Here is a 21337-nt window from a genome sequence, read left to right as displayed (position 1 = left end):
ATAGCTACTTCTTATCCGCTTGATCTCGGTCCCTCATAATATTATACACCTCAATTAAATCTTCGCTCAGCCTCCTCTGTTCCCAAGGAAATAAGACCAACCGATTTAATCTTTCCTCCAGCTGAAAATGCCCATTCCTGCCACATTTTCGTAAATCTCCTTTCACCTTTCTTGTATGATCACATCCTTCCTTTAATGTGCTGACCAGAACTGTATGAAGTAACTAGCTGTGGCCGAGCTAGTGTTTTATATCGTTCTAGCATAACCTCCCTGCTTTTATATTCTGTACCTTGGCGAATGAAGGAAAGTATCCTGTCTGCCTTCTTAACCACCTTATCTACCTATTAGAACTAATTTTTTATCATCTGCCAATATCTTAATTCTACTGTACCAAGAAAAACAATGGACCTAGAACTGAACACTGCAGAACCCCACTGGAAACAGTCTTCCCGTCACAAAAATACCTTCCTCCCCCTTTGCTTCCTGCCACTAAGCCAATTTTGGAACCAACTTGCCACTTGCCTTTCGATCCCATGGGTCTTACTTTCTGACCATGGTGGTCAGTCGTGTGGGGCCTTTTCAAAAGCCTTAGTCAGATCCATGTAGTCTCATAGACCCTCCTTGTTCCCTGATCAAAAAAATCAATCCATTTAGTCCTACATGACCTTCCCTGAACAAATCCATGCTCACTATCTTTGATTAATCTGTGTCTTTCTAAATGATGAATTACACTGTCTATCAGAATTTTTTTCCAATACTGTAAATTTGTGCACATACCAGCTCCAACAGCAAGATCAACTACCTCCACCTCCATAACATTGATCGACTCATCCTCTGCCTCAGCTCATTTCCTGCTGAAACCTTCATCCATTGACATCGAGTACAAGCAATAGCTTAATTTTAAAATTCTCATCCTTCCTTTCAAATCTCTCCATGGGATTGACCTTCCCGATCTCTGTAACCTCCTCCAGCCCTATAACCCTTCGAGATCTCCGTACTCCTCATATTCCGGCCTCTGGTGCACCCCCTATTTCATTCACTCCAACATTGGTGGCCGTACCTTCAGCAGCCAAAATATTAAACTCTGGAATTCTCTCCCTAAACCTCTCTGCCTCGCATTCTCACCTTCCTGCTTTAACCTTCTGTTCTCTTCCTCGTCACCTGCCCTAATAGCTATGTGTGTGATTTGGTGTCAAATTCAGTTTGATAATGCTCCTGTGAAATACCTTGCAATGTTTTACTACATTAAAGATGCTGCATAAATGCAAGTCATTGTCATTGTTGTTGCTGAGGAAGAAGCCCGGGACAAAGGAGACCCAAAGTTTCCTTGTTGGGCCTGTAAAGCAATTCTGTGCTTCCTGGGTCACAACGAGGCTTCAAAATGATAAAACCCTGACCTACCTGGGCCTCTTCTGCCCCAGGATCCAACTCTTGGCAACTTTGGCCTGACTGGTGTCATTGACCCCTGACTCAGGGTTCAGACTAAAACCTCCATTTGCACTTGATCTGCATGTATAAAGCAGCACTCAAATATGTTCCTGCAGGCGTTCTGCTTCCCTGCTCAAGAGAACAGCTCATTATCAGGTCCGGGCAGGCCTGCAGCTGAATCAGGATTAAAGAGCTGCCCTTATTTTAACTGCCTCCCTGCCTGTATTCCATCATTGTTGTATTATTATATTCAATCATTCAGTCACAACTTCACCTCACAACATCTTCAGAAATAACTGCTTTCACTCAAAGCGCTCAGGCAGTTTTCTTGAAGGATCAATTGATGCATCTATTAAAAGGTCGAACACACTTCAGAGACAATATTATGCAAGTCCAAGAACGTACTTCACTATCGCTGTTCCTCAGGAACTATCCAGGATCTTCCATGAAGATGTTTTCCCTTCATTTACAAACACTTTCAAAGAAAAGATGGCCAGTAAAATTTGAACAGACGAGGTTTCTGAATCTGCACGTAACAACGATTGATTTTCATATACATTCCAATTAAAAGTGTGCTTGGGAGTGGGGACGAGGTGGATGATGTAGTAGGTGATTACAGGCATGGCAAAACAGGGGCAGAACAACCCAAACATGCTTCATTTTTCACACAACAGCATTGCCAATTTATCACTTTTCCTTGTACAATTATAGTAAGCGACTGTATTCCCTAAATCATAAAATATAGAAGATTATGGTATTCTGTTGCAAAGTCTGTCCATTCTACAAATCTGATTTCAACTTTTGTTGCCTTTAAATTACCAGCATCAACTGCCCCGGGCAGTTACTTATGCTTTTCAACTCAATCTATCAAGCACTATGCAGGATTTTTATAGACTTCTGAGTAGTTTCACAATTCTGAAAGTGAATTGTTCCTTCATTACATGTCATAGAGTCATTTACAGTATAGGAGGATGCCATTCGCCCCAGCGAGTCCATGTTCGCTCTCCACAGAGCTATCCAGTCAGTCCCACTCCCCCACTCGATCCTCATAGCCTTGCAAGTCTATTTCCATAAATTGGCCATCCAATTTCCTTTAGAAGTTGTTGTTTGTGTCTGCTTCCACCATCCTTGTGGGCAGCCAATTCCAGGTCATTACCACCCGTTGCATAAAAATGTTCTTCATCATAAAAGAACTGACTTCACCTTTTCTAAAATTGGACAATGCTGCAAAAGATGAAAGCATCTAGTGGCCGTCAGAGATTCGTGCAGACCTGCACACCCTCGCAATCCCAGTGAGCTCCATTCATCAGAGGGACAAAGCACCTCCTCCAGGTGCTCATCCCTCTCAGATCATCAGGGAGGTCCAAATGTGACATGTGACAGCAGAGGAACAACAACAGTCTGCATCTGGGGGCCCCTCTCAGGGTGCTCCTGATGTGGACAGCGGCTCCTTGGCCCCTCTGCCAGTGACACGAACAACTCAACATGCCAGGATGACAGAGGATGATCCTGACACACTTCAGCTGCACTACAATATGCCAGGTCCCTCGCAGCCTCGGGCAGTCAGAGGACAGCCGCAAAGGTCATCCCAAGCCACGGGGCAGCCTGATCAGCCACCTGCCTCTGGCGTAGCTGGAGCTGAAGGGGGATCAACACGTAGGAGCACTCAGAAACAATTTAACAATCACTGTCATTGCACTTGGTTTCACTGGTGTGATTTAGATTTATGTTAATATTTGTGTTACGTTCAGTAAACTTTATTAAAGTTCTCATTCTGTTTAGTTATGTCTGAAGTAAGTGATGATGTACAAAGTGATTTTTTTTTCTGCCTGATGTGGAGACTTGGGGGAGGTGCACCAGTGGGCCATGGTGTATCAGAGGAAAAGGTAGACAATAGCAGCTGTAGTTAGTGATGATGGGCGAGTACTTTTCTGGTTCCAGCAGATGTGAATGCCTGGAGTTAGATTGACATGTCAGTCACTGGCAGACTGCATGGCTCATGAACCTCAGGTCAGGAGGAACACCTGAGTATTGGAGCCTCTCAATCTTCCCTGGAACCCAACTCCTGTAAACATCCAACTGTTTCCCCCGGACGTCCAGGTGGCTGCACCCACTCCTTGTCCAACCCTTCACCCTCCTCGTCTGAGGCTGTCTCACGCCGAAAGTCTCCTCGGCATCCAGGGCTCCATCCTCTGCAGCACCAAGTTATGGAAGGAACAGCAGACAACCACAATGCAGGATACCCTTGCTGGCAATACTGAAAGACATCATCTAAGCGATCCAGGCACCTAAATCTCATCTTCAGAAAACTGATGGTTTGTTCAATGGTGACTCTGGTCATCGCACGGCTCGTATTCTAACGGTCCTCAGCCTCATTCACAGGTGTCTTCAGCCATCTCTTCAGTGGGTAAGCCCTGTCACCAAGTATCTCTGCTTGAAGGTATTCGGGGGGGTTGAAAAGTGGTGGCACTTGGGAGTTCCAGAGAATTAATGCATCGTGACTGCTTCCTGGAGAGCGAGCACACACCTGCAATAGACTCTTGCACTGGTCACACACAAGTGACACATTCATCGAGTGAAATCCCTTCCAGTTCATGAAGGCCCCTGGCTGGCCTGCAGGAGCTTTGATGGACATATGTGTACAGTCAATAACTCCTTGGACCATGTGAAACCCAGCAATGGTGCTGAAGCCTCTGGCTCTCTCAGCCTGACTGGCCGAATCAGTCTTGAACGTGATGTACTGGTGGGTCCTCCTGAATATTGCATCAGTTACCACCTTTATGATGTGCAGATGATTGTGAGACTCTGCATGTGTCTCCTGTGGAAACATGGAATAAGCCTGATACATAGTTGTTCAGAGTGACATTGACCTTACAAGCCACAGGCATTGGATGGCCACCCACACAGTTGGAGCTGACCTCTGCTGCCATCATCTTACACGGAGATGTCGCAGTCTCTCGGGACAGGCGCAGTCTGCTAAGGCACTGGCGCTCAGACATCTGTAGGAAGCTCAACTGCTGCTGGTACACCCTGCCTCCTGGGTAGACTCTTCTCCTCACAGGTCTTTGCACCCGGTGCACTCTGTGGCCTTCTGCCCCTCCCCCATTACCAAGCTGTACCTGCAGCTGGACAGCAGGTCGCTGATTTCCTTGGCCACTTGCCCGCCTGTCCCTCCTTGTCCAGTTCTCTTCATCACCAGAGGACCCTCATCCAGAATGCACAATGTCCATGACAGCAGTGTCCCTAAAATAGAATGGGCACAGCTTTTTAGTGCCTGCTGTGAGGAATGGCACTCGCACCACCCCACCCAGGAGAAAATCAGAAGCTATGGCTCTGCCAGGAGTATTACTCACTCAAGTGAGCCCTGGGGAGCCAGCAGTATCAGCTCAGACTTTTAAATTTACAGTTACAACACACAAAAATCCAGTGCCTCAAACTCCTTCAGTGGGAGAGTCGTTGACGCTCATTTAAAGCTGCCGGGTCTGTGAGCACCTCCCCGCCCCACCTTATGGCCCATTGCACATAATGTAAAATGGCACATGGGACGTACAATAACATTTAATTGGCTCTTTAATTGTCACAATTGGCCGTCAATTGCCTTAAATCGGATGGCGAGCGGTGACCCCATCTCGCCTGCGTCTGACCAGTGGAAAATGGCGATCTGGTGTCATGACATCGCGGACACAATCTGACATCATCGCTCGCCATTTTTCACTGAAGCCACCTCCGAGGACGCCTGATCTGTCAAGGTAAAATGCCGACCGATGGCTCTGAATGCACGTCAAAAGGTGATAGATTGGTGACAGACAATGTCATATTGATCAGTAAGACGTTCCTTTCAGAGAAAAACGTCTCTGTAATGATCTGTGCTTATACACTTTTTGATTGAATGGTTATTTTGGAGAGATCGGTGTGTGTATTGACAGTGTGCAAGCTTCCTGTGTGTGTCTCATACAGCCTCCAAATTAAAATGCTATCCAAATGTTTTATCCCTGAAATCAATGTTTTCTGTTTTTCACCATCCGTTTCCCAGTTTCTCCCCCATTCATGTCACCGTTGTGATGTTCTTGGGTCTAAAAGTAAAGACACAACCAGAATTAGTAAAAGACACTCAAATGCTGCATACGGTGGGAAACAAGGATTCTTGTTATTGTTCAGCTTCCAAACGTTGGAATCCATCACATATTTCAGTTTTCAGCTCTGGTTAATGGCCTTGCACCAACAACACTGATCTATCTTGTCTTGAGCTTCCTGCATTTTCATTCTTTTTAACTCGTGACTCAAATAGCCAGGAGCAGGGTGTTAGTCATGGTGCAAAAGGGCATGTTCTGTTATTGCTATTCATTAGTGCCCAGTACTTGCATTCCTATTTTCTTTACGACAGCTGTTTTCAAACTTTCAGTTGTGCCTTTCACTGTATCCTTTCCAGCATCAATATTCAGCATTATGGAATTCTTTGCTTCTGCTGCCCATTTCCACATGTTTGTTCACTTCACATCCAGTATTTCCCACTGAAAGGAGATGCAATTTCTCAATATCCTGCTCACTTAAACCTTCAAATCTCTACTTTGCAGCATCAACAATGACACCGACAACAACTTTGACTTCAACAACAGGTGTCAAATTACCAATAGTAATTGAAACATTTTACATTGACCTCACAACATAGTCATTGTATGAAGATTGACTGCAGGTTTCAGTACTTTTTTATTTTATTTTTATTTCGAGATACAGCACTAAAACAGGCCCTTCGGCCCACTGAGTGTGTGCCGACCAAGAACCACCCATTTATACTAACCCTGCAGTAATCCCATATTCCCTACCACCTACCTACACTAGGGGCAATTTAAAATGGCCAATTTAGCTATCAGCTGCAAGTCTTTGGCAGTGGGAGAAAACCGGAGCACCCGGAGAAAACCCACACCGTCACAGGGAGAACTTGCAAACTCCGCACAGGCACTACCCAGAATTGAACCCAGCTCCCTGGAGCTGTGAGGCTTCGGTGCTAACCACTGCTCCACTGTGCCGCCCTTGATAATTAGTATTCTCTATGGAAGGTCACAGTGTAATTTAGTATTCCTAACAGTTATACCTTCATCAGGCAGGAAATGAATACTCTAAATAATGACAATCATTGTCTTGGCAATTGGAATTTTCAAATAACGAATTATTCTTCCATTTGTTTTAGTTCAGTGTATTGTTAAGTAGCAGAGTGAGGAAAGCATTTATAAGTTTTAACTATTCATCCACGAATATTGGCATCTGTAATTTTGAATTTTTTGAACTTATATCTTCAACTCTCTCTTTTCCAGAGTCAACAACCACTCCAACTTCAACAACAGGTAGAACATTCATCAACTAATTCCAATAGTTTGCATTGATTTAACAATCATCAAAGTTACTCTGTCAAAGCATTAAAGTCTCCTTCCACTTCCATTATCCCAGAAATGGACCCCAATTGGATAGTAATTCTCACTCTTGAACCTGAGAAAATAAAAATGCAGGTTATCAATCCAAAAATATTTTTGAATTAACCTCTGCTTTGAGACTGAATATTTCCCATTGAGCAATTTTCAATTGTATGAAACTTAGAAATGAAGAGCACCTTTTGGCCCATTGGATTCTGTGCTCGTTTCCCACAGCAAACTAAAAGCAACCCCAATTATCTGATATCAATTCTTATCCCTGAATCTTCCTCTGCTTCAAATGTTTATTTCCATTGCTGCTTAAAGATGCAATGGTCCCTGTCTCAACCATTCCCTGTGAAACCATACTGCATGTTCTGATCACGCCAAGTATATCACCTTTTTCAAAACCACTTCACACTCTCTCACTACCTCAATATTCCCCTCTAGCTGTGAGGTGACCACCTTCTTCTACTTGCAGTCTAGGATCGATATATGTCCACTGGGCATTCAGAAGGATCTAGTGGACATGACAGCTGTGGCAGAATCATTTGAAACCTTCAAAAAGGAGCTGCATTGCAATTGCTTCTCGGTTACTGTCAGCTTTATAATATTAATAAGATTATGTTGCTGGTGGAAGAAAGGTACAGGAAATGAGCAAACCCTTCTAAATAGGACTGAGGGGAGGATTATGAGAAATGCATAGTTGATGACTTGCCAACTGGGAAACTGCTTTTATAAATGATGGGATGATTTTATACCTTCCTCAATCACAGCTTCAACTGTCTCCTTTCCAGCCTCGACAACAACTACAACTTCAGCAACAGGTATGAAATTAGCTGTGCCGTTGTACCGATAGTTTCAGTAAAGTTGTACAGTGAACGAAACCTGCATGTTTGACGATATTATAACTGACATTCAGCATTGATAGATTCTGAGATGATTTTCCAGTCTGCACATTCACACCATTAACTGTGTTCTTTCCAGCATCAACATCAACCACAACTTCAACAACAGGTATCTAACAAACAATATCCTAAGAACCAAAATTCTGAAGATGAAGAAGGAGTTTTCTCTATTGAGATAGCAGCAGAATTTTACTGCTGGGGTTGAGGGAAGCAATGGGTTTGGGTATGGGCAAGGGGGTCGGCGGGAGGGAGGTTAAAGCCCTGAAAAATGCTGGTGGGTCGAGAAAACCAACTCTAACCCGTCCCTTCCAGGTTTAATCAATGTGTGTTTGTCGGCGAGCCAAGTGGGAAACCCAGATCAAGATTGTGGTTAAGGAAATTAAATATGTAATTTCTCAATTCATTGAGGATTTAACCCCGGATCTGGCTTTAACAGCCAGACCATGTTTTTCTCGAACAAAAACAAGAAATGCTGGATTCACTCAGCAGGTCTGGCAGCATCTGTGGAAAGAGAAGCAGAGTTAACGTTTCGGGTCAGTGACCCTTCTTCGGAACATGTGTTTCTCGAGCTGTTTGGAATTTACCAGGGTCACAAAGGTGAGAATACAGCAGGGAGATATTGTTCAATGAAACTGACGGGCTTGAAAGCCTTTAACCAGTGAAATTGCACAGCTGCTGGCCAGTCTATGTGAAAGATTTGTGTTTACAGCACTTGTTCTCAGAGCCTGAATACACTGCTTCATGGGTGATTTCCAACTTTTTGGATGTCATGTCACTTTACTCATCTTGTTTTTTAAATTTTTTTTCATGGGATGTGAGTGTTACTGGCAAACTAAGCATTTGTTCTGCATCCCCAATTTCAATTGAGAAGTTGGGTGTGAGCTGCTTTCTTGAACCGCTGCAGTCCAAGTGGTTGTAGGGGCACCCACAGTTCTGTTCGAAAGGAAGTTCTAAATCTTTGACCCAACAGCAGCGAAGGAACAGCCATACAGTTCCAAGTCAGGATGGTCTGTGGCTTGGAGGGGAACTTGCAGGTGGTGATGTTGTTTCCCATTTGACTGTTGCCCTTATCTGTCGAGGTGGTAGAGGTAGTGGGATTGAAAGATGCAGTATAAGGAGGCTTGGTGAGTTGCTGCAGTGCATCTTATAGATTGTACACACTGCTATCACTGTACACCAGTGGTGGAGGGAGTGAATGTTTAATGTGTCAGATGGGGTGCAGATCAAGCGGGCTGCTTTGTCCTGGATGGCATCAAGCTCATTGAGTGTTATTCAAACTGCATATATCCAGGAAACTGGACAGTATTCAATCACAATCCTGACTTGTGCCTTGTAGATAGTGGACAGGCTTTGGGGAGACAGGAGGTGCGTTAATTGCAACCAAATTCCCAGCCTCTAACATGCTCTTGTATTCACAGTATTTATATGGCTGGTCCAGTTACGTTTCTGGTCAATGGTAACCCCCAGGATGTTGATGGTGTAAATCTGTATCTGTAGAATATATGTTGATACATATTGATAATATGGACTTGGCTGTACAGGACATAATTTCAAAATCTGCAGATGAAATAAAACTTCTAAGTATACTGCACTGTGAGAAGAAGAGTGATGGTGGGAACTGTACAAGAAGGACGGGTTGCATCGAAACTGGAGGGGCATAAATATCCTGGCTGCGAGGTTTGCCAGCGTCACTTGGGAGGGTTTAAATTAGTGTGGCAGGGAGGTGAGAACCAGAGCAGTAAGTCAGCAGGTGAAATAACTGAGGGGGAACTCGTGAATAAGGCCAGTAAGAGTGAGAGAAAGAGCAGGCAGGGAGATGTTGCTGAGCACAGCAGGACTGGTGGTCTGAGGTGCATTTGTTTCAATGCGAGAAGTATAACAGGTAAGGCAGATGAACTTAGAGCTTGGATTAGTACTTGGGACTATGATGTTGTTGTTATTACAGAGACTTGGTTGAGGGAAGGACAGGATTGACAGCGAAACGTTTCAGGATTTAGATGCTTCAGGCAGGATAGAGGGGGATGTAAAAGGGGTGGGGGAGTTGCATTACTGTTTGAGGAGAATATCACAGCTGTACTACAGGAGGACACCTTGGAGAGCTCATGCAGTGAGGCAATATAGATAGAGCTCAGGAATAGGAAGGGTGCAGTCACAATGTTGGGGGTTTACTACAGGCCTCCCAACAGCCAGCGGGAGATAGAGGTGCAGATATGTAGACAGATTTTGGAAAGATGTAAAAGCAACAGGGTTGTTGTGGTGGGTGATTTTATCTTCCCCTATATTGACTGGGACTCACTTAGTGCTCGGGGCTTGGATGGGGCAGAATTTGTAAGGAGCATCCAGGAGGGCTGCTTGAAACAATATGTAGATAGTCCAACTAGGGAAGGGCCATACTAGACCTGGTATTGGGGAATGAGCCCGGCCAGTTGGTCGAAGTTTCAGTAGGAGAGCATTTCGCGAACAGTGGCCATCATTCCGTAAGTTTAAGGTACTTGTGGATCAGGATAAGAGAAGTAATCGGGTGAAGGTGCTAAATTGGGGGAAGGCTAATTATAACAATATTAGGCAGGAACTGAAGAATTTAGATTGGGGCAGTTGTTTGAGGGTAAATAAACATCTGACATGTGGGAGTCTTTCAAACGTCAGTTGATTAGAATCCAGGACTGGCATGTTCCTGTGTGGACGAAGGATAAGTTTGGCACGTTTCGGGAACCTTGGATAACTAGGGATATTGTGAGCCTAGTCAAAAAGAAAAAGGAAGCATACATAAGGGCTAGAAGGCTGGGAACAGACAAAACCCTTGAGGAATATAAAGAACGTAGGAAGGAACTTAAGCAAGGAGTCAGGAGGGCTGAAAGGGGTCATGAAAAGTCATTGGCAACAGGATTAAGGAGAATTCCAAGGCTTTTTATACGTATATAAAGAGCAAGAGGGTAGCCAGGGAAAGGGTTGGCCCACTCAAGGACAGAAGAGGGAATCTATGCGTGGAGCCAGAGGAAATGGGCGAGGTACTAAATGAGTACTTTGCATCAGTATTCACCAAAGAGATGGACTTGGTGGATGATGAGTCCAGGGAAGGGAGTGTAGATAATCCCAGTCATATCGATATGAAAAAGGAGGAGATGTTGGGGTTCTTGAAAATCATAAAGGTAGATAAGTCCCCAGGGCCTGATGGGATCTACCCCAGAATACTGAGGAAGGCAAGGGAGAAAATTTCTGGGGCCTTGACAGAAATCTTTGTATCCTCATTGGCTACAGGTGAGGTCCCAGAGGACTGGAGAATAGCCAATGTTGTTCCTTTGTTTAAGAAGAGTAGCAAGGGTAATCCAGGAAATTACAGGCCGGTGAGCCTTACATCAGTGGCAGGGAAATTATTGGAGAGGATTCTTCGGGACAGGATTTACTCCCAATTGGAAACAAATGGACTTATTAGTGAGAGGCAGCATGGTTTTGTGAAGGGGAGGTCGTGTCTCACTAACTTGATTGAGGTTTTTGAGGAAGTGACGAAGATGATTGGTGAAGGAATGGCAGTGGATGTTGTCTACATGGACTTCAGTAAAGCCTTTGGCAAGGTTCCTCAAGGCAGACTGGTACAAAAAGTTAAGTCACACGGGATCAGAGGTGAGCTGGCAAGATGGATACAGAACTGGCTCGGTCATAGAAAACAGAGGGTAGCAGTGGAAGGGTGCTTTTCTGAATGGAGGGCTGTGACTAGTGGTCTTCCGCAGGAATCAGTGCTGGGACCTTTGCTGTTTGTAGTATATATAAATGATTTGGAGGAAAATGTAGCTGTTCTGATTAGTAAGTTTGCGAACGACACAAAGTTTGGTGGAGTTGCGGACAGTGATGAGGATTGTCAGAGGATACAGCAGGATATCGATCGGTTGGAGACTTGGGCGAAGAAATGGCAGATGGAGTTTAATACGGACAAATGTGAGGTAATGCCTTTTGGAAGGTCTAATACAAGTCGTGGGAGTCAGTTGCCAGCATTCGCCAGAGCTGGCGGGCAGCCATAAAGACAGGGCTAAATTGTGGCGAGTCGAAGAGACTTAGTAGTTGGCAGGAAAAAAGACAGAGGCGCAAGGGGAGAGCCAACTGTGCAACAGCCCCAACAAACAAATTTCTCTGCAGCACCTGTGGAAGAGCCTGTCACTCCAGAATTGGCCTTTATAGAATACAGGTGAGAAGTATACAGTAAATGGCAGAATCCTGAGGAGTATTGACAGGCAGAGAGATCTAGGCGTACACAGATCATTGAAAGTGCCAACGCAGGTGGATAACTGGGTCGAGAAAGCATACGGCATGGTTGCCTTCATCGGTCGGGACATAGAGTATAAAAATTGGCAAGTCATGCTGCAGCTCTACGGAAGCTTAATTGGGCCACGCTTGGAATATTGCGTACAATTCTGTTCGCCACACTACCAGAGGAAGTGGAGGCTTTGGAGTGGGTACAGAAGAGGTTTGCCAGAATGTTGCCTGGTCTGGAGGGTATTAGCTATGAGGAGAGGTTGAATAAACCTGGATTGTTTTCACTGGTACGACAGAGGTGGAGGGGCGACATGATAGAGGTTTACAAAGTTATGAGTGGCATGGACAGAGTGGATAGTCAGAAACTTTTTCCCAGGGTGGAAGAGTCAGTTACTAGGGGACGTAGGTTTAAGGTGTGAGGGGCAAAGTTTAGAGGGGATGTACGAGGCAAGTTTTTTACACAGAGGGTGGTGGGTGCCTGGAACTTGCTGCTGGGGGAGGTGGTGGAAGCAGCGACATTTAAGAGGCATCTTGACAAAAACATGAATAGGATGGGAATGGAGGGATACGGACCCCAGAAGTGCAGAAGGTTCTGGTTTAGACAGGCATCAAGAACGGCACAGGCTTGGAGGGCCGAATGGCCTGTTTCAGTGCTGTATCTCTCTATGACTCCGTTCACATACAGCAATTCCCACTGAAAGAAGATGCAATTTCTCAATATCCTCCTCACCTAAACCTTCAAATCTTTACTTTGCAGCATCAACAATGACACCGACAACAACCTTGACTTCAACAACAGGTATCAAATGACCAATAGTAATTGAAACATTTTACATTGACCTCTCAACATAGTCATTGTATGAAGATTGACTGCAGGTTTCAGTACTTGATAATTAATATTCTCCATGGAAGGTCACAGTGTACTTTAGTATTCCGAACAGTTATACCTTCATCAGGTAGGATAGTTATCCTCTAATTAATCACAAAATATGTGTTTCTGTCATTGTCTTGACAATTGTAATTTTCAAATGAGAATGTTATTTTTCCATCTGTTATTTTAGTTCAGTGTATTTTTAAGTAGCAGAGTGAGGAAAGCATTTACAATTTTGAATTATTCATCCACAAATATCGGCATCTTTAATTTAGGGACTTGAATTGATTGGACTTAGAGCTTCAACTCTCTCTTTTCCAGAGTCAACAACCACTGCAACCTCAACAACTGGTAGGAGGTTCATCACCTAATTCCAATAGTTTGCGCTGATTTAACAATCATCAAAGTTACTCTGTCAAAGCATCAAAGTCCACTTCAGCTTCTATTATCCACAGAAATGGATCCCACTTGGATAGTAATTCTCACTCTTGAAACTTCCAACATAAAAATTTAAATTATCAATCCATAAATATTTTTGAACTAACCTCTGATTTTATACTGGATATTTCCCTTGAGCAATTATTCAATTAAATTGAAATTAAAAATTAACAGCACACGTTGGCCAATGGATTCTGAGATCCTGTTTCCTCCAGCAAACTAAAACCAACCCCAATGCTCTGTGTTAATACAGAATGTCCCATTTGTTCCACCAAGACCACAGGAAGTGACTGTTTCCTCAGGGAGTTTTTAAGGGAGCACACATCTGATCCGACAGGGAGTCTCTCTCTGAGAACTGAACACCAGTTAGAATCAGGAGACAATCAGTTTCCGATGCCTGAGCACAATTCAGCAAATTAAACTAGCACTGAACCCGGGATCTCTAACTTGAATTTCTTCAATCTTCGATACAATCTGTTAAAGTCCATAATATAATTCTCCATTCAATAACCATCTATTTTCCAAAATCTATCAAATTTCGACCGTGCCTCATAAACTTTGAATAGATCATCTTTCTTCCAAAGTACATCCCGGAACTAGAATAGAAGATCCAAACCTTCATTCATTTTGAACAAGTAATTTGAAGAAAAAAATGAAGGGAGATGTTGTGGTATGTGAGGAGCACATGACTTGTTTGCTTTCTTCTACCTTTGGGACCCGGAGTCTGACTTGATGTGAGTCTATGTATATTGGCTCCCTCTAGTGGCTAGGGACATACAGGTTCCTGTCCATGCTGTTAGCAACTCTGATTGGGTGTTTCTGGAAACTGCATATACGTAGGAGGAAGTGGGGTCTAACTTTTCAAATTTTTCCAGGTTGGCTGACTGAACAGTAGGGGTTTTCATCCAGGATTCCTCCCAGACTTCCTTTAACTTGCCCTCTTGGTCGCTTTTTTCGCCATCCCTTTCTAAAGATTTGCCATGCAGCCTTGTACCTGCCTGTCGCCTTTTGTTCTCGGCAGGAGTCCCTTACAGTTCACCAGCCCTCTGCTGGAGGGTCCTCCTAACACCAGTACCGGACTTAGGGGTGCAGGTTTCACTATAGGTTGGGGTTTCTCCTCAACCTGACACATGTGGCAACTCTTGCAGTACTCAGCACATCTTTGTGGAGTTTTGTCCAGTCAAACTGCTGTCTTATGCAGGCTTTGGTCTTTCATATACTGGCATGTACAGCCACTGTAGTCACATGGGCCCTTCTTAATATTTGTCTCCGGTACCTCTGTGGCACCACTAACTGGTGAATTTCTGTCCACTCCATGCTCTCAGGTCTGTGAGGAGAACTCCATTTTCTCATCAGTTCCTCATTCTGTAAATAGTAGCAATCAGGGACTTCCTCTGCTTCACTTTCAGACTGGGCAGCCTGTGCTAACTCTCACAATACTGGGTCGGCTCACTGAGTCTCAGCTAGGGAAAATCCATTTAATTAATTCCCTGGATCTCCGAACTTTCCAAAGAAAGTCACAGACAGGCAGACCTCATGGTCATCTGCTTGCAGTGCCAATGCAGGAGCTGGTTTGATCATGGCCAGATCCACTGCACATTCAGGGAAACTGAAGGTGTCTGTCTTCCGCCACAGCCCTCTTTGTCTGGCCTCCTGCGGTCTTTCAACACTGTGGGGGCTGCCAATTTCACAGCCGCCAGATCATTACCTAGGAGCAGGTCAATCCCGTCCACGGGCAAACCAGGCACAATCCCTACGGTCACCGGTCTCGAAACTAGGTTGCACTCCAGGTGTACCCAGTGTATAGGTTCAGGCATACACATCCCTCCAATACCATTCACCATCATTTTGGTGTTCACTGCACTGTCTGGGGAAAGGGTGAGGCCTTTTCCAAGTAAAAGGGATCTAGTGGCCCCTGTGCAACTGAGAATTAATACGGGCTTGTTTGCCCCACTCGAGGGGTATTGGGTTACATTCCCTTCAAACACAAAACCCTGATAACCTTCAGGAATCCTCATAATGTTTCTTGCATTTGCACTATTAAGCTTCCTGGGTCTCACTCTTACTGCAGTTAAAGCCACAGCTTGTTCGGCTGTGTTTTCCATCAGGGTCCCGTCTTCACCAAGCAGGTGTGCCCTGATCAATCTTACCACTTTTCCCTTTAGTTTCCAGCATTCAGATTTTAAATGCCCTGCTTTGTTACAATGGAAGCAGATGGGTTTCCAGGTCTCATTCTTGCTCACAGCACCTTCCTTTTTAGAGCGTGCCCTGTGTCTCCTGCTTTCTGTTTTCTCCCAGGACTGCCAGGGCTTCTATCACCTTCTTGCTCTTTGTCCTTTTCTGATTTGTGGGTGTGACTGAGAAAGGTTCTCCCCTGGGAAACTGACTTATAAATTAAAGAAAACTCATCGGCCAGAACGGCCACTTGCTGGGCTCTCTGAACCCGCTGCTCCTCTACATGGGTCTTTATGGAGAGTGGGAGAGAGTTTTTAATATCCTTTAACAGAACAACTTCCCTGAGATTCCCATAGCTGAGCTGTACTTTAAGAGCCCTCAGCCACTGGTCAAAAGCCAACTACTTCCTTCTTTCAAACTCCAGATAACTTTGATTCGCTTGCTGCTTGAGGGTTCTTTTGGCAATAGGCTGCAGGTGCTACTTCATATGCCTTGATGATAGCATTTTTGTTCAGTTCATAATTTGATGAAGTCTCATCTGGCAACAGGGAATAGACCTCATGGGCTTTTCCAGTTTGCTTGCTTTGTAGTAAAAGAGACCAGGCCTCAGCTGGTCATTTTTGCTGCCTTGCCAGTTTCCCAAAGGATGCAGAAAATCCTCCACATCTTCCTCATTGAATTTTTGGATTAGATGAGCTAGTTTTAACAATTCTGTACCCAGCCCTGAATTACGCCCCTTCATTTTGGCCATGCTTTCACTGGGGTTACTCTCTTGCCCCCTGGATAACTCAAGCCGCTTCAATTCTCTTTCTTTGCATTATTTCTGGAATATTCTTTCTCTCTCTCTCCGGCCTTTCATTTTCTTCACGTTCCTTCTGGAAGGCTCTCTCTTTGTCCCTCTCCTGTCTCTCTCTTTCTCTTTCTTTTCAATCAAGTTTCCTTTGTTCCAATTGTATCTTTGCTAGCAGTACCTGCTCTGGGTCCACGCTAACATGCATACGCGATACACACATGCAGATCGGGACAGAAAAGAGCAGAAGAAAAATAAAGTGGAAAGGTTTGAGGCAATATCTGAAGAGATTTGTTACGGGTCTTGGAGCTCACTGTAGAGTCCTTGATTGTCGGCAGATGTTGCTATTCGTTGGGGCCCAATATTCTGCTTATACCTTGTTCTCGATAGGAGTCTTTTCTCTCGTGGGGTTCAATGTGTCTTCAGTGGATTCAAAGGCTTGTGAGAAAAAGATGGGAGCAGTCAGATAGGAGAGGTCTGCTTCAGTCCAGGAGAATTCTGCTTTCCTCAGACTCAGTCAAACTCTGCAACAGCCAGTTAGTCCTGTGACCAACTGGTCTGACCACATCTGTTTGAAGATTGAATTAGAGCAGGGAATCGCTCCTTTGTCTACAAGCACTGCCTGTTAATATTCAAAAATGTCTCTCCAGCCACGGGCCTGGAAACCCCTTGTCACTGCCCTTCTCATCTTCCCAGCAACAATTTGAAATTTAATGTCCATGTGGTGAAATTAATGTGCCTCATACTTGGTAGGTGGGGGCTTGCATGACACCATCCATTTTCCTAAATCTATCAAAGTCTGAACATGCCTTTAATGGATCATCTTTCTTGTAAATGACATCCAAGAACTCCAGTTGAAGATCTAAACCTTCATTCATTTTGAACTGATGGGCATTCAGTTCACAAAATACTTTATTTCTGATTTTCCTTCTGGCATGAAGCAACAATGAGGCTTACCTTGTTTCCGCTTTGTCGGGACGTATCCCGTGTCCACATATATATTTCATTCTTCCGCTGGCCATATGGTTCAGACTCCAAGAACATCGGAGTGTAATCACACCTCAACAATTTACACTTGCTTTCTGCCATTTATCACAGTGACTATTATGATTGCAGTTTTAACCTTTATGCAGCCATCCTCTGCTACCATATTATTGTTTTGAAAGCCAGTTGATCAAGGATAATACTGGATCCAATCTTTACTCAGTCATACATTTATTTACAAAGTTAAACATTTATTTTTATTTATTTTAAGATACAGCAATGAAACAGGCCCACCGAGTCTGTGCCGACCAATAACCACCCATTTATACTAACCCTACATTAATTCCATATTCTCTACCACATCCCCGCCATTCTCCTACCACTTACCTACACTAGGGGCAATTTACAATGGCCAATTTACCTATCAACCTGCAAGAATTTTGGAGGTGGGAGGAAACAGGAGCACCCGGCAGAAACCCACGCAGGCATAGGGAGAACGTGCAAACTCCACACAGGCAGTACCCAGACCTGAACCCGGGTCGCTGGAGCTGTGAGGCTGCGATGCTAACCACTGTGCCACTGTGCCGCCTACAAGCATATACCTCCTAACTCAGCCACACACAAACTACATTCAATATGTCTTTATATGTGATCAAGGGAAACCCCAATTAATGCCCACCACCTGCACACAATATAATACAATTAATATCCAGTTAACATTGGGCTCCATAATATTCATGTGATTGCATTTCTGGTGGAAGAATGGGGACAGAAATTAGTAATCCCTTCTAAATAGGACGGCGGGTTATGGGATACGCATAGTTCATCACTTAACAACTGGTATACTGCTTTTAAAAAAGATGCGATGATTTTATACACTCCACACTCATATCATGAATTTTATCCATTCCAGCATCGACAACAACTGCAACTTCAGCAACAGGTATGAAAAAAGCTGTGCTGTTCTAACAATAATTTCAGTAAAAATGTGTGCAATGAATGAAACCTGCATGTTTGATAACGTGACAACTGATATTCTGCATTAAAGGATAATGGGATGATTTTCCAGACTGCATATTCACAACATTAAGTGTGTTCTTTCCAGCAACAACATCAACAGCAACTTCAACAGCTGTACAATAAACAATATATTTTCAACAAAAACTCCCAATAAACTAGTAACCAAAATTCTAAGTATGGAGAAGTTTAAGCGATTGAGATAGTGGCAGAATATTAACTGTCGGGAATGGCGGAGAACAATGGGTTTGGGTGCAGGTGGAGGATAGGGTTAAGGCCCTGAAAAATGCTGGAGGTCAGGTTGTGGATTTAATTCAAGATTCTGGCATTACCAGCCAGCACATGTCTTTCCTGAGCTGTGTGAAATTCACCAGGGTCAACAGGCGAGAACACAGAGAGGAGCTACTGTTCAATGAAACTGACTGGCTTGAAAGTCTTTAAATTGTGAAATTGCATCGTTGCTGGTTAGTTTATGTGAACGGTTTGTGCTCCCAACAATTGTTTCCACAGTCTAATTATACTATTTCACAGGTGATTTCCAAGTGTTTGGAAGACCTTTCGGCGACATTGGACTTTACTCATCTCAATATATACAATATATATAATAGATATATATAATAGATATATATTTACAACTCAGACTTGGGTGTACAGGATATAATTTCAAAACCTGCAGATGACACAGAATCTTTAAAGTGAACAGCGAGGAGAGTGATAGACCTCAAGAGACATAGTCGGGTGGAATGGGCAGAGACGTGGCAGATGAAAATTAATGCACAGAAGCTCGAAGTGATGCACTGCCTGAAAGGGTGGTCCACATTCAATCGTGGACTTCAAAAGGAAATTGGATAAGCAGTTGAAAGGAAAATGAATTGCACGGCTATGGGGAAAGGGCAGGGGAGTGGGACAAGCGATATTGCTCTTTCAGAGAGCAGGGAAAGGCTCAATGGGCTGAATGGTCACTTTCAGTGCTGCAACCATTCTATGTTTCTCATATTCAGCATTCATTTCAAATTATGATGTATCTTTCAGCAGAAGTAATGGTTGAAGACACCCTGAACAGTCCATTGTTGTCTTTTTACATTCCACAACTTTCTTCTCATTAGCAACCACACAATCAATTTATGTATCATCTGCAAACTCAATCATGTCCCTTACATTTAAGTCTGAATCACTAATATAAATTCTGGAAATTGAGGGACCTTGTACTGAGCGCTGTGGAAAACCACTGCAAACAGGTCACAAAAACAACTATCTACCATTACACTTTGCTTCCGGTCACTGAGCCAGTATTGGATCCAGCTTGCCACTTGTGCTTAGATCCTTTGGGCTCTTACTTTCCTGCTCAATCTGCAACATGAAACCTTGTCAAAAACCTTCCTCACGTCGATGCAGACTGTATCAAACACGAGTCTCTCTTCGACCCTCCGTGTTACCTCCACAAATAATTCAATCAATTTATCAGCTACCGTCTTCCCTTAATGAATCCACACTGACTCTCCTTTTCTAATCTGTATCTTTCTCAGTGATGGTTTATACTGTCCCTCGGAATTTTTTCCAATAATGTAACTACGTCCACTTGTCCTCCATCACCAAGACATTTTCCCTCCACCTCGATAACGTCACTCAACTATTCCTCTGTCTCAGCTCATGTCCTGCAGAATGTTATGAAGTGCATGTTTGATTTCTTGACAAATGGGCCGGAATTTTACTGTTAAGAATCGCGTCCCGTCAGGGTCATGCAGAGAGAAAAATTGCGTGCGATGACGTCGGGCTGGGTCCCCGATGTCATTTATCGTTGACGCGATTTAACCAGCGTGGGAAGTCGGCCGCGATCGAGTTTGTGCTCGCTGCCCGACTAACATCAATTGAGAAGTACTTAAGGTAATTCAGAATCCAATTGACAGAGATTTTACGCTATGTATCTGATTTTACGGCCGTTAATCGGGTCGTGGGGCATGTCGGGAACCCGGCAGGTTCAAAAGAGCGGCAGGCAATGATTCATGAGGGATTTGGAGGTAAAAATTAATTTATTGAAATTTATTAATGCTGATATTATTTGTGTGCCCTAACAAGGGTTGTAACTTGCAGGTTGTGCAGAAGGTTTAATCTGAATGTTATGCACTGCTGATAGGGACCCACGTAATATTAGTTATTGCCTGAAGGAAGTACCTGAAGTGAGCCAGTCACAAAAGCTGGAAGCTATTACCTGTGATCAAAGCATTTGTTCTGCTGTTCAAAAATGGGAAATGTTCACTCTGGAAGTGGATCATAGATGAGGAGGACAGTGATTCAATAAGTGACAGAAGTACAAATGGTCAGGGGAACGTACAGCAAGCTGCATCCTCGTGCTGTTGGAAGTAGAGTAGTTCTCAGAGTCGCCCGGGAGCAACCAATTGTCAGGAGATGTGCCTACCCAGTAGTCAGGGCATACCGAACGCGTCTGAACTACCTGCAGCTGTCAGAACGCCAGTGCAGAAGACGACTGCGGCTGTCACGGAAGACTGTCACATCTCTTTGTGAGATGCTCGCAGTGGATGTTGCATCAAGCTGTCTCGGTGGCCATCCAATGCCAGTCACTCTAAAGGTCACAGTAGCTCTTAACTTCTATGTGTCTGGCTCCTTCCAAGCCTCAGCTGCAGACTTGTGCGGTGTCTCACAATCAGCAGCGCACCATTGCATAAAGGTTGTGACTGATGCATTGTTTCAACATGCTGACCATTTCATCACGTTCAAGAAGGACAACACCAGTCAGGCTGAGAGAGCCAGAGGCTTCAGCATTATATCTGGCTTCCCAATGGTGCAGGGTGTGATAGACTGTACTCAAGTGGCCCTTAGAGCACCAGCTGTACAGTCGGGGGCATTCATGAACCGCAAGGGTTTCCATTCAATGAACATTCAGCTCATCTGTGATCATCAGAGGCGAATCATGCAGGTGTGTGCACGTTACCCTGGTAATTGTCATGATTCTTTCATTCTCCACAACTCACAGGTGCCTGCAATTTTCAGTCTTCCACACAGAATGGAGGGATGGGTACTTGGCGACAGGGGTTATCCTCTGAAGACATGGCTC

At 44.2% G+C, this 21337-nt stretch overlaps 1 protein-coding gene across 1 annotated transcript in view; it reads left to right on the top strand.

Moving 5' to 3' along the window:
* The window catches only part of LOC137376881 (mucin-6-like), a 316041-nt gene extending 297172 nt beyond the window's left edge, over nucleotides 1–18869 (top strand). Inside the window, exons 16-17 of the mRNA XM_068045837.1 lie at nucleotides 18161–18190; nucleotides 18796–18869. Coding sequence (XP_067901938.1) covers nucleotides 18161–18190; nucleotides 18796–18869 — 104 coding nt within the window. The remainder of the gene's footprint in view (nucleotides 1–18160; nucleotides 18191–18795) is intronic.
* The last annotated feature ends 2468 nt before the right edge of the window (nucleotides 18870–21337 follow it).

Source organism: Heterodontus francisci, chromosome 14 (genome assembly GCF_036365525.1).
Source record: "Heterodontus francisci isolate sHetFra1 chromosome 14, sHetFra1.hap1, whole genome shotgun sequence".
In the NCBI taxonomy this organism is placed as follows: domain Eukaryota; kingdom Metazoa; phylum Chordata; class Chondrichthyes; order Heterodontiformes; family Heterodontidae; genus Heterodontus; species Heterodontus francisci.
Note: the sequence above shows the minus strand (reverse complement) of the source record. Positions and strands in the feature narration are given on the sequence as shown.